This window comes from Salvelinus namaycush, chromosome 28 (assembly GCF_016432855.1).
Source record: "Salvelinus namaycush isolate Seneca chromosome 28, SaNama_1.0, whole genome shotgun sequence".
NCBI lineage: Eukaryota > Metazoa > Chordata > Actinopteri > Salmoniformes > Salmonidae > Salvelinus > Salvelinus namaycush.
In genome coordinates this window covers 42,740,150-42,755,054 of record NC_052334.1, presented here as the reverse complement: position 1 = coordinate 42,755,054, position 14,905 = coordinate 42,740,150, and the positions used below count along the sequence as shown (strand labels likewise).

The 14,905-nt window shown below is 39.6% G+C and overlaps 1 protein-coding gene across 3 annotated transcripts in view; it reads left to right on the top strand.

Moving 5' to 3' along the window:
• LOC120023150 (CAP-Gly domain-containing linker protein 4-like) overlaps window positions 1–14,905 on the top strand; it is a 94,123-nt gene that overhangs the window by 62,024 nt on the left and 17,194 nt on the right. For all 3 annotated transcript variants that reach the window (XM_038967146.1, XM_038967148.1, XM_038967147.1), the window contains exon 12: window positions 6,155–6,278. In XM_038967146.1, coding sequence (XP_038823074.1) covers window positions 6,155–6,278 — 124 coding nt within the window. The remainder of the gene's footprint in view (window positions 1–6,154; window positions 6,279–14,905) is intronic.

Genomic DNA, 14,905 nt, shown 5'->3' with positions numbered 1-14,905 from the left:
ACTCTTTGGCCTGAATGCTCAGTTTCATGTCTAGAGGAAACCTGGCACCATTTTTTTTGTGGCAGGGACTGGGAGACTAGTCAGGATCGAGGGAAAGATGAACGGAGGAAAGTACAGAGAGATCCTTGATGAAAACCTGTTCGAGAGCACAGAGGACCTCAGACTGGGGCGAAGGTTCACCTTCCAACAGGATAACGACCCTAAGCACACAGCCAAAACAACACAGGAGTGGCTTCGGGACAAGTCTCTGAATGTCCTTGAGTGGCCCAGCCAGAGCCTGGACTTGAACATGATCGAACATCTCTGGAGAGACCTGAAAATAGCTGTGCAGCGACGCTCCCAATCCAACCTGACAGAGTTTGCGAGGATCTGCAGAGAAAAATGGGAGAAACTCACCAAATACAGGTGTGCCGAGCTTGTAGCGTCATACCCAAAAAGACTCAAGGCTGTAATCGATGCCAAAGGTGCATAAATAAAGTACTGAGTAAAGGGTCTGAGTACTTATGTAAATGTCATATTTCAGTAAGTATTCTTTTTTATACATTTGCAAAATGTGATGTCATTATGGAGTATTATGTGTAGATTGATGAGGGGAAAAAACGATTTAATCCATTTTAGAATAAGGCTGAAACATGACAACATTTTGAAAAAGTCAAGGGGTCTGAATAGTTTCCAAATGCACTGTAGCTCAGTATTTGAAGTATTTATTTTATACAGTCATTATTGCTTATCTTTATCGAGGTTGTCTATAATTTCAGACCCCACTGTATATCATATACGTAAATATAGCTATGATTGTGTTTTCTGTACTAGTGTTATAAACTCTCCACAGGAGAAAATGTTTGGTATCACTTTACTTTAAGTGTTATTGGAACACTGCTCTGCAGTATCAATCCTTTAGATACACGAAAGCCAGAACTAGTTGGGTGCTATTAAGTGACAAGTGTAGGCTTTGGGCAGGTCTGTCTGTCATTCGGAACAACTTCGGTGCCACACACAGTTTTGTTTTCGCTTCATTCAGTCATTTTCAAGGTGCTGTAAAAGGGCCATTCATTAAAAAATATATATTTCACCTTTATTTAACCAGGTAGGCCAGTTGAGAACAAGTTTTCTTTTACAACTGCGACCTGGTCAAGATAAAGCAAAGCAGTGCGACAAAAACAACAACACGGAGTTACACATGGGATAAACAAACATACAGTCAATAACACAATAGAAAAATCTGTAGACAGTGTGTGCAAATGAAGTAAGGAGGTAAGGCAATAAATAGGCCATAGTGGCAAAGTAATTACAAATTAGCAATGAACACTGGAGTGATAGATGTGCAGATGAGGATGTGCAAGTAGAATACTGGTGTGCAAAAGAGCAGAAAAAAACTAATATGGGAATGAGGTATGTCGTTGGTTGGATGGGCTATTTATAGATGGGCTGTGTACAGTTGTAGCGATCGGTAAGCTGCTCTGACAGCTGATGCTTAAAGTTAGTGAGGGAGATATACAGTTGAAGTCAAAAGTTTACATACACTGTGGTTGGAGTCATTAAAACTAGTTTTTCAACCACTCCACAAATTTTATGTTAACAAACTATAGTTTTGGCAAGTTGGTTAGGACATCTACTTTGTGCATGACACAAGTAATTACTTTCCAGCAATTGTTTACAGACAGATTATTTCACTTATAATTCACTGTATCACAATTCCAGTGGGTCAGAAGCTTACATACACTAAGTTAACTGTGCCTTTAAACAGCTTGGAAAATTCCAGAAAATTATGTCATGGCTTTAGAAGCTTCTGATAGGCTAATTGACATCATCAGAGTCAATTGAAGGTGTACCTGTGGATGTATTTCAAGGCCTACCTTCAAACTCCATGCCTCTTTGCTTGACATCATGGGAAATTCAAATGAAACAAATAATTCTCTCTACTTTCATTCTGACATTTCACATTCATTAAATAAAGTTGTGATCTTACCTGACCAAAGACTGGGAATTTTTACTAGGATTAAATGTCAGGAATTGTGAAAACCGAGTTTTTAAATGTATTTGGATAAGGTGTATGTAAACTTACGACCTCAACTGTACTTCCCTCCCTACCTTGTAGGCTTACCCAGTATCGAAGGCTTGGCTTGACGATCTCCGAATGTCATTAACAATGGCAATTTTAGCATGTAAATCTGGATGGGGCAAACTCAACCAATATTTTAAATATTTTTTTGCCAGTAAATCCACTGCACAACATTGTATTATTTCATTATGCCTATTTGGTCTTAAAAGAAAGGAAAATACAATCACGAGCATCCACTTTTTTATGCAATATACCGACGCACAGACAGCATTGCACAAACAGAACAACCCTTGCAATATCAACTGGAATTACATGGGTCTATCAAATCGAAATCGGCCGAATACAACAAGTGTATACTTTACCGTGAAATGCTTACTTACAAGCCCTTAACCAACAGTGCAGTTCAAGAAGAAGAAAATATTTACCAAGTAGACTATAATAAAAAGTAACACAATAAGAATAACAATAAAGAGGCTATATACAGGGGGCACCGGTACCGAGTTAGTGTGCGGGGATACAGGCTAGTTGAGGTCATCTGTACATGTAGGTGGGGGCGAAGTGACTATGCATAGATAACAAACAAACAGCGAGTAGCAGCAGTGTACAAAAGGGGGGAGGGGGGGCAATGTAAATTGTCTAGTGCCGATTTTTATGAATTGTTTAGCAGTCTTATGGATTGGGGTAGAAGCTGTTGAGGAGCCTTTTGGTCCTAGACTTGGCGCTCTGGTACTGCTTGCAGTGCGGTGGCAGAGAAAACAGTCTATAACTTGGGTGACTGGTGTCTCTGACAATTGTATGGGCTTTCCTCTGACACTGCTATTCTATAGGTCCTGGATGGCAGGAAGCTTGGCCCCAGTGATGTACTGGGCCGTTCTCACTACCCTCTGTAGAGCCTTACGGTCAGATGCCGAGCAGTTGCCATACCAGGCGGTGATGCAACCAGTCAGGTTGCTCTCTGCTGCAGCTGTAGAACCTTTTGAGGATCTGGGGACCCATGCCAAATCTTTTCAGTCTCCTGAGGGGGAAAAGGTTTTGTTGTGCCCTCTTCACCACTGTCTTGGTATGTTTGGACCATGATAGTTCGTTGGTGATGTTGTTGAAAAACCTATTTGAATGAGAAGAGACTGTCACTTGAAAACATGGTTTAAAGACCCAACAACATTATTTAGTTTCCCCTCCTCGTGAAGAAAAGCACATGAGCTAAATATAAAGTAAGCAAAACAATGAAATCATTCCAACATTGTCTAAAATTATTAATAAGATACTGTACTAATGAGAGAGACATATATAAGCAATATAACAATTGGAATGTACAAACTATGGCATAATGGAACGATGAGCGTATGAGGCAAGCAGTAATTTCGATTAAAATATTAATGTGCGAGTAATCGATATAACTACTTGTTCTGCACTTTTGAAATGTGCAGGGACAGAATTCAGTACACCAAGTCAGAACCGTAGGATAAATAAAGGGGACATATAAGCAGACAATGAAAGCTCTTGCATTATTCGATGATTACATTTTTCTATAACAGGTTATTGGCTGCATGTGCACCACCAAGTCAGAACAGTAGGCGAAATTAAGAGGGGTAAATAGACCAAGTTATTAAGGTGAGTTACATAAAATCTTACTACACAACATTCAGTCGTGGCCAAAAGCTTTGAGAATGACACAAATATTAATTTTCACAAAGTCTGCTGCCTCAGTTTGTATGATGGTAATTTGCATATACTCCAGAATGTTATGAAGAGTGATCAGATGAATTGCAATTAATTGCAAAGTCAGTCTTTGCCACTCTTTTCATAGTTTTGAAGTCTTCTATTATTATACAATGTAGAAAATAGTCAAACTAAAGAAAAACCCTGGAATGAATAGGTGTGTCCAAACCTTTGACTGCTACTGTATATACTGTGCATTCAAAGTATTCAGACCCCTTGACTTTTTCAACATTTTGTTAGGTTACAGCCTTATTCTAAAATAGATTTGGGAAAAAAATGTCCATATCAATCTACACACAATACCCCATGATGACGAAGCAAAAACAGGTGTTTTTTTTTGACATTTTTGCAAATTTATATTTAAATTTTTTAATTTTTCACATAAGTATTCAGACCCTTTGCTATGAGACTTGAAATTGAGCTCAGGTGCATCTTGTTTCCACTGATCATCCTTAATATGTTTCTGCATCTTGATTTGAGTACACCTCTGGTAAATTCGATTGATTGGACATGATTTGGAAAGGCACACAACTGTCAACAGTAGCAGTCAAAAGTTTGGACACACCTACTCATTCAAGGGTTTTTCTACATTGTAGAATAATAGTGAAGACATAAACGATGAAATAACACATATGGAATCATTTAGTAACCAAAAGTGTTAAACAAATCAAAATATATTTTATATTTTACATTCTTTAAAGTAGCCACCCTTTGCCTTGATGACAGCTTTGCACACTCTTGGCATTCTCTCAACCAGCTTCACCTGGATTAGCCTTCATTTCTCAGAAGAATTATAGACTGACGAGTTTCAGAAGAAAGTTATTTGTTTCTGGCTATTTTGAGCCTGTAATCAAACCCACAAATTCTGATGCTCCAGATACTCAACTAGTCTAAAGAAGGACAGTTTTATTGCTTTTTTAATCAGCACGACAGTTTTCAGCTGTGCTAACATAATTGCTAAAGAGTTTTCTAATGATCAATTAGACTTTCAAAATGATAAAATTGGATTAGCTAACACAAAATTCCATTGGAACACAGAAGTGATGGTTGCTGATAATGGGCCTCTGTACGCCTATGTAGATATTCCATTAAAAAATCATCCGTTTCCAGCTACAATAGTCGTTTACAACATTAACAATGTCTTCACTGTATTTCTGATCAATTTGATGTTATTTTAATGGGATCATTTTTTGCTTTTCTTTAAAAAACACGGACATTTCTAAGTGACCCCAAACTTTTGAACGGTAGTGTATTTTGATTTGCATGACACTTTGTTTTGGTTACTACATGATTCCATTTGTTATTTCATAGTTCTGATGTCTTCGCTATTATTCTACAATGTAAAAAAAATAAAAAATAAAAATAAAAATAAAAATAATGGAATGAGTGGGTGTGTCCTAACTTTTGACTGGTACTCTCTCTCTCATATATATATATATATATATATATATATATATATATATAATAAGCTTAGGCCTAACCCCAGAGAGATAGAGATATGCCGGTGGCATGCTACGACACCGATGGCTACTGCGTCTGTAATACAGACATAGACGTACAAAGGAAGGTCATTCGTTCATTTTCAATCGGAATTATTTGTATAAAGCATTGTAGTAGTTACTCTGGTAGGCCGTAAACAGTCTTCCTCAGCTCAAATTCAGCTGTCGGAGTCAGTTGGTGTTCAGGTGCAAACTGCCTTCATATCATAGGCCTGCTAAAGATTAATAATAGCCACACCATACCAAACGTTTCTAAACTTTTTATTAGGTTAATATCAGAAGTAAGTTAAGCCATTGTTTATAGGGAAGATACGAGTAGAAGAGCAGTTGTAAACCAGAGAAAAATGTGCTACTCTCCCCAACCCTCCCCCCCAGTAAATTTCCATCGCTCCTTCACGTCATCCATTGGAATGCATCAAGCTGCTGAATCTTGTAGAAGACAGTTGTTTAAGAATGTGACTACATTGGTTATTGTAGACACAGCGTGCAAGAGTTTCTTCTACATGAATGTACTTACCCTTGTTTTGCATTGTGATATTTGCAATCAAGTATTGAATGCAAATATTGAAGGGGCAGTAGTGGTTAGTGTGTTGGGCCAGTAACCGAAAGGTTGCTGGATCGAATCTCCGAGCTGACAAGGTAAACATCTGTCGTTCTGCCCCTGAACAAGGCAGTTAACCCACTGTTCCCCAGTAGGCCGTCATTGTAAATAAGAATTTGTTCTTAACTGACTTGCCAAGCAAAATAATAAAATGGATGGCCTCGAGAAGCTGCTTGATGGCCTCGAGAAGCTGACCTTGAGAAACTGCTCTAATCGTGGTTTGACTTTGACTGTCTGTCCGCCTCTTTTTCCATCTATCCATCTGTCCCTCAGGGTTCTGGCTGGGGATCGAGCTGGACAAGCCCAGCGGGAAGAACGATGGCTCGGTTGGCGGGGTGAACTACTTCAACTGTCCTCCCAAACATGGTGTCTTTGCCCCTCCATCGCGTGTACAGAGGTAAGTACATACCCCTCTGGGATACTCCATTTTATATTTGTAAACAACAAACTAAAAAATCTAGAAGAAGTGTCTTTAATTATTTCTCACATTTAGAAATAGGTTTAGAGAGAAAAAATCTACCGAACCAAAGGTGCATCTGGTGAATGTCACTGGCACAATTACTGTATAACCGTGTAACTGACGGTTGTGGATGAAGACTGTCATGAATATAAAATAACTGCCATATGTGGAACGAACAGCTCACTCGGGATGAACGGGCATTTGTGCAGTTGAGTCCGTTTCTGCTATAACATTGACTCTTAACAATGTGATGAAACTAGAAATAGAATGAATAGAACGGGCCTCTAACCCTGGAAATTTGACTGGTAAACTCAGAATGGCTGCCTGTTATTGTATTGCAATAATTTCCATGGTAATGTAGAATGTTCATTCAAATGTTTTTAGTGCATATTAATGGGTACACTTACTGCTCTACTTCCTGCTTTGCTCCTATGGGTACGCTCACAATGGCCGCCAGTCCACCCATTATGACATCATTGACTTCAATGGGGATGCCCATTCTATTCAATCTATTTCTATGACAGCACATGCACGCGAGAGTGGGGGAGAGGAGAAACTGTTTTTTGGGGTGGGGGGTTTCTATTCGAACGGTTATCACGGTGACATCAGTAATTTGGCAGGCCAATAACCATCATCCAAACTTCCATGACCGTCACAGCCATTTTCATTACACTCATCAATATGTGGATGGCACTAACAAGCCAGGCCTCGACAATGCCATTTGTGAGAGCTGTTGAAATATTAGATTTTTGCTTTCTTGAGGACACTGCAAACAGTCCAGATTGGTGATTTACTAGACCACGGGTGTCAAACAGGGACAGGAAGCTAAGGCCTATTCACAGCCAAGCCGACTGGGCTGTGTTCATTACGAAACAGGAAGGCCAAAGGGCTACCTGAGCTGGTCTGTCTGTTTAGAAATATATACATCAAATAACATTTTATTGGTCACATACACGTGTTTAGCAGATGTTATTGCGGGTGTAGCGAAATGCTCCAATAGTGCAGTAATATCTAACGAGTAATATCTAACAATTTCACAACAATACACACACATTTTAAGTAAAGGAATGGAATTAAGAATATACATATTTGGACGTGCAATGTCGGAGCGGCATAGACTAAAATGCAGTACAATAGAATACAGTATATACGAATAAGATAAGTAGTGCAAAATATGTAAACATTATTAAAGTGACAAGTGTTCCAATTATTGAAGCGACCAGTGATTTCAAGTCTATGTACAGTTGAAGTCGTACATTTACATACACTTATGTTGGAGTCATTAAATCTAGTTTTTCAACCACTCCACACATTTCTTGTTAACAAACTATAGTTTTGGCAAGTCGATTAGCATTAGCAAGTCGATCTACTTTTGTGCATGACACAAGTAATTTTTCCAACAATTGTTTACAGACAGATTATTTCACTTATAATTCACTACCTACAGACTTGATATCATTGGCCACTTTAAGAAATGGAACACTAGTCACTTTAGTAAATCTACTTTAGGAATGTTTACATATCTCGCATTACTTTTCTCACATGTATATACTGTATACTGTTTTCTACACTATCTATTGCATCTTAGCCGCTCTGTCACTGCTCATCCATATATTTTATATTTATATATTCTTATCCCATTCCTTTACTAGATTGTGTGTATTAGGTTTTGTTGTGGAATTGTTAGATATTACCTGTTAGATACTGCTGCACTGTCGGATCTAGAATCATAAGCATTTCGCTAGACTCGTGATAACATCTGCTAACCATGTGTATGTGACCAATACGGTTTGATTTGACACATGGCTAGTCGAATGCCGAACTCTTCATTAAGACAATGCTGAAACATCAATCCATGGGCGAGTCAGTGCCACTTTTTAATTTGTGCCTCAATCAAAATGAAAGAAAAGTTGTCTTGCAAATTCAGCAGGCTGTGGTGTAAAATAAGCTTTTGGAAGTGTTGACGTTATCTTATTAATTATTGTTAATGCCGTCTTTGGTGTGCTTATCAATGCACAAGCACCTTTTCCCCGCTCCTATCGCTCCTTGTGGAGCTTGTTGCGTGGTGGCCATAGACATATACAGTGCTTTCAGAAAGTATTCACACCCCTTGACTTCCACATTTTGTTGTTACTACCTGCATTTTGTGTCACTGGTCTACACACAATATCCCATAATGTCAAAATGGAATAAGGTTTTACCTTTTTGTGGACAAATTAGTTCAAAATGAAAACTGAAATGTCTTGGAGTCAATAAGTATTCAACCCTTTTGTTATGGCAAGCCTAAATAAGTTCAGGAGTAAAATTTGCTTAGTAAGTTGCGTGGACTCACTCTGTGTTCAATAATAACATGATTTCTGAATGACTACCTCATCTCTGTACCCCACACATACAATTATCTGTAAGGTCCCTCAGTCGAACAGTGAATTTCAAACACAGATTCAACCAGAAAGACCAGGGAGGTTTTTCAATGCCTCGCAAAGAAGGGCACCTAAAGGGTAGATGGGTAAAGATAAAAAAGAAGAATCCCTTTTAGCATAGTGAAGTTATTAATTAAACTTTTGATGTTTTATCATTACACCCAGTCACTACAAAGATACAGGCGTCCTTCCTAACTCGGTTGCCGGAAGGGAAGGAAACTGCTCAGGGATTTCACCATGAGGCCAATGGTGACATTAAAACAGTTGAGTTTAATGGCTGTGATAGGAGAACAATGAGGGTGGATCAACAACATTGTAGTTACTCCACAATACTAACCTAATTGACGGAGTGAAAAGAAGAAAGCCTGTACATAAAAAACAATATTCCAAAACATGCATCCTGTTTGCAACAAGGAACTAAAGTAATGCTGGCATAAATGTGGCAAAGCAATTAACTTTTTGTCCTGAATACAAAGTGTTATGTTTGAGGCACAAGGGTGGCTGCCTCATGTGATGGGTACGCTTGTAATCATTAAGGACAAGGGAGTTTTTCCAGGATAAAAAAGAAACCGAATGGAGCTAAGCACAGGCCAAATCCGAGAGTAAAACTTTGTTCATTGTGCTTTCCTTGGAGATGAATTTACCTTTCAGCAGAACAATAACCTAAAACACAAGGCCAAATCTACACTGGAGGTGCTTACCAAGAAGACAATGAATGTTCCGAAGTTACAGTTTTGACACAAATCTACTTGAAAATCTATGGCAAGACCTGAAAATTGTTGTCTAGCAATGATCAATAACCAATTTGACAGAGCTTGAAGAATTTTGAAAGGAATAATGGGCAAATGTTGCACAATCCAGATGTAGAAAGCTCTTACAGACTTACCCAGAAAGACACACAGCTGTAATCGCTGCCAAAGGTGCTTCTACAAAGTATTGACTCAGGGGTGTGAATACTTATGTAAATTACATATTTCTGTATTTCATTTTCATAAATTTGCTTACATTTGTAAAAAATGATTTCACTTTGTCATTATGGGGTTGTGTGTGTAGATGGTTGAGGAAAAAACATATATTTAATCAATTTTGAATTCTGGCTATAACACAACAAAATGTAGAAGGAAATTAATAATTTCATAGAAGGGTTTTGGAACCTCTAACCCTGGCAATTTGACTGTTAAACTCATGGGTACCCTAGCAATGGCTGCCAGTCTTGACTTGAATGGGAACTACCATCTATGAATTATATCTCTATGCTCGGTTAGTTTCAGTTTGCCTATCGCAAATTTCAAAATACAATCCTGCGAGAAATGTACCGTTTGGAAAGCAAATGCTGTCCTTACTAAATGTGTAATGTGATGTTTTTACGTACAACACCTGTTTAATGAAATATTTAATCAGTCGTCTTCCTCAAATGAAGGGGATGATGACAATCTTTGAGAGAGGGAGGGTATCTGATTTCGTTGGTCCTCAACTCGTGGCTCAGACGAATAATTCAGGATAAATGGAGTTAGCCCTGAGTTAGCCTGCCCCGGAGCAGGTTAGTTCTGAAGGTTTCATTGCCATAGAAATTAACCTGGCCACTTTCATGGTACTGGTTATTCCAGGTTGAACTCAGAGTTGACCAAAGTTACCTCGGCTAACTCGTCAAACATGATTCGTAGTATAGGGCTCAGGATGAAGGCCTCTCTGTTGCCGTCTCCTCTGTCCCACCGGCTACAGCACTGTGCTCCCCCAACTAGCTGATCGCTGTGGAGACCTAACACGAAAACAATTAACAAACCAATCAATAATTAGGAATTGATGATTCATCATAATGAGATGGTAAGTGAGTAATGAATGACTCCAGCGGTTAAAGCATCAAATGGTCCAATGCATCACCGGGGGCAAACTACCTGCCCTCCAGGACACCTACAACACCCGATGTCACAGGAAGGCCAGATAGATCATCATGGACAATAACCAACCTAGCCACTGCCTGTTCACCCCGCTATCATCCAGAAGGCGAGGTCAGTACAGGTGCATCAAAGCTGGGACTGAAAGACTGAAAAACACCTATCTCAAGGCCATCAGACTGTTAAGTAGCCATCACTAGCACATTAGAGGCTGCTGCCCTATATACATAGACTTGAAATCACTGGCAACTTTAATGATGGAACACTAGTCACTTTAATAATGTTTACATATTTTTCATTACTCATCATGTATGTACTGTATTCTATTCTACTGTATCTTAGTCTATGCCGCTCGAAAATTGCTCATCCAAATATTTATATATTCTTAATTCCATTCCTTTACTTAGATTTGTGTGTATTGCTGTGAAATTGTTAGATATTACTGCACTGTCGGAGCTAGAAACACAAGCATTTCGCTACACCCGCAATAACATCTGCTAAACACGTAAAGGTGACCAATAACCTTTGATTTGAACAATAAATCATGCGAAGCAGCCACAACTGTCAGTAAGTGTCCATGATTGAGTCTTTTAATGAAGAGTTGGTGATAAAAATGTCCAGTTTGAGTGTTTTTTGCAGCTCGTTCCAGTCGCTATCTGGAGCGAACTGAAAAGAGGACCGGCCCAGGGATGTGTGTGCTTTGGGGACCTTTAACAGAATGTGAATGGCAGAATGGGTGTTGTATGTGGAGTTTGAGGGCTGCAGTAGGTATCTCAGATAGGGGGTAGTGAGGTCTAAGAGGGTTTTATTAATAAGCATCAACCAGTGGGTCTTGCGACTGGTATGCATAGATGACCAGTTTACAGAGGAGTATAGAGTGCAGTGATGTGTCCTATAAGGAGCATTGGTGGCAAATCTGATGGCCGAATGGTAAAGAACATCTAGCCGCTCGAGAGCACCCTCGCATGGGTAGGATGATCATCTGAATCAGGGTTAGTTTGGCAGCTGGGGTGAAAGAGGAGTGATTACGATAGAGGAAACCAAGTCTAGATTTTACCTTAGCCTGCAGTTTTGATATGTGCTGAGAGAAGGACAGTGTAGCGTCTAGCCATACTCCCAATTACTTGTATGAGGTGACTACCTCAAGCTCTAAACCTTCAGAGGTAGTAATAACACCTGTGGGGAGAGGGGCATTCCTCTTACCAAACCACATGACCTTTGTTTTGGAGGTGTTCAGAACAAGGTTAAGGGCAGAGAAAGCTTGTTGGACACTAAGAATGGGGAGGGACCAGCTGAGTATAAGACTGTATCATCTGCATATACATGGATGAGAGAGCTTCCTACTGCCTGAGCTATGTTGATATAAATTGAAAAGAGCGTGGGGACTAGGATCGATCGAGCATTGGGGTACTCCCTTGGTGACAGGCAGTTGCTGAGACAGCAGGCACCAGGCTAAAGACCCCTCAGAGACACCAATACTTCTTAGCCAGCCCACAATAATTTAATGGTCTACCGTATCAAAGGCTTTGGCCAAGTCAATAAAAATAGCAGCACAATATTGCTTAGAATCAAGGGCAATGGTGACATAATTTAGGTCCTTTAAGGTTGCAGAGACACATCCAAAACCTGAGCGGAAACCAGATTGCATACCAGAGAGAATACTATTGACATCAAGAAAGCCAGTCAGTTGAATGTTGGCAATTTTTTTCCAACACGTTTGATAAACAGGGCAAAATAGAAATAGGCCTTAAATAAAAGACACACCGTGGCTGCCTTCAATGCAATCTGAGAAAGATTTAGGGAGTCCCATTTCTTTACGACTTGGTCAGTTGGTTAAGCGTGTCCCAGTTTACGTCACCTAGCAGGTCAAATCCAGACTTAATGTAAGGGGCCAGGAGAGAGCTTAGAGTACAGGCCGGTGCTGATGGTGGACGAAGACACTCAGCAACAGTCAACGAAGAGATATTTGAACGTTTAATGTTGTCGTGACGTTGGTACCATTTTTAATGTGATGATGATTAGTTTATCAAATCAATTGACTATGTTTAATTATTACGTTTTAATTACTCGTGTAACAATGAACTCATTAGCAATCTTGGGGCACCACGGAAAAAGGTTGTGGAAGTCTCTGGTTCTCCACCGGAGGTCACCATGTCCTTTGTAGTTGTAGTAGGTTGGTCTCAGAGTGTCTGTTAGAATGGATCTTCCAGAGGTGTACCACGCGGTGTTCAGCAGGCCTTATTCTTCACTCTGTTTGTTTAGAATAGATACCTGTAGTGGTGAGAGGAAATTGTTCTTTGTCTCTCGTCTTCGGTCGAGTTTCTTAGGCTAACAGTGCATAAACAGCTGCAGACTGAATGTTCCTGTGTAGTCTTCTTCTTCAAGAGTCTCCACGTTTTCTGGTCTGGAAGTGATTTTCTTCTTCTCTGTTGAAAGTTTCAGAGTTTCTAACCATTTCGTACATTTCAGCTCACGCTAACGGTCTCACTGGTCTAATGTGGAGTCTATCCATTTTACACGTCCGGCTTACCGTCCGCATGCTGGTCTGTAGAGATTCCAACCATTTCAATGTGTGGATGATCCTCACATTCTCTGGTCATATGTACATTTCGTTAGCTGTCCTTTTATGCCCCCTCCTTGGAGGGCGGTTCCATCACGTTGCCACATGCTCACGTGGGTGTGTTTACTGACTGGGTAAAACTTTAGAAGGCTAAAATTAAATGTAATCTTCTCACAAATAGTTTCATATTTAATCATAAAAGTTCCACAACATTTAGATGTCAATCTGATAACTGGGACGTATACATTTGTAGAGTTACCATTATTTGGTTATACCGTCCTTAATGATATCCCAAAACAACAACTGATTTGACATAATTGTTCTTTAAGTCCTTCCCGAGCAATTCCCACATTCTTTGTGTAAGGAATATTGTCTCAATGTCCAACCTTTTGATGTTATAGTACTGCAAAGTCTCTCTCTGTGGAAACAAAGGCATTTTTAACTTCTGTTTCTGCAGACTGCAAGGTATTTACGATCCGGTTGTTAAATCATTAAAACTCTGGTGGGAGAGAGAGGGGGGAGGGGATCTGGCTATCTGTCAGCCCTGTGCCGAGCGGATCTGGCGCCTATGCTCCCCACTCAAGAGGGAAAGTCATGACAATGCTTAAAACCAGCAAATATAATTGTTTGGGGACAGACTTGGTGGAGACAACCGAGCACTGAAGGTGTTCCTTGGTAAAGATTGCCACTCCACCATCTTTAGAAGATCTGTCTTGCCGAAAAAGTTTATAACCAGAACAGTTAACATCAGTGTTCAAAACACTCTTAGTCCCGTCTCAGTAATGATCAACACATCTGGATTGGAGCTGTGAACCTACTTTTTTTTTTAAATTGATACATTTTTGGTAATAAGCTTCTAGTGTTAAAACCTCTTTGGGCTAGGTGGGACGCTAGCGCCCCACCTCGACAACATCCGGTGAAATTGCAGAGCGCGAAATTCAAAATACAAAAATCGTAATATTAAACATTCATGAAAATACAAGTGTCTTACATCGTTTAAAAGCTTAACTTCTTGTTAATCCAACTGTGTTGTCAGATTTCAAAAAGGCTTTACAGCGAAAGCATACCATGCAATTATCTGAGGACAGCGCATACACCAGCATTAAAAACATTTTTCAAACCAGCAGAGGCATCACAAAAGACAGAAATAGCGATAAAATAAATAACTTACCTTTGAAGATCTTCCTCTGTTTGCAATCCCAAGGGTCCCAGCTACACGACAAATGGTCGTTTTGTTCGATAAAGTCCTTCTTTATAAGTTTTGTTTAGTTGGCGCGTTTGATTCAGTAATCTACCCGTTCCACTCATTCAACATGCAGACAAAGGAATCCCAAAAGTTACCGGCAAACTTCGCCCAAACAAGTCAAACAACGTTTCTAATCAATCCTCAGGTACCCTAATATGTAAATAAATGATACAATTTAAGACGGAATGTAGTATGTTCAATACCGGAGATAAATAACAAAGTGCACGCCCTCTTCCACGCGCACCACAAGACTACAGTCATAATGAGAGACACATTCAAAAACTACAACTACTAACTCATTGTTCAAAAAACAAGCCTGGAACCCTTTCTGAAGACTGTTGACATCTAGTGGAAGCCATAGGAACTGCATTCTGGGAGGAATTCCTTTGAATATCCCATAGACAAGCATTGGAATGGCCTGTGATCTCCACAAAAAAAAAACC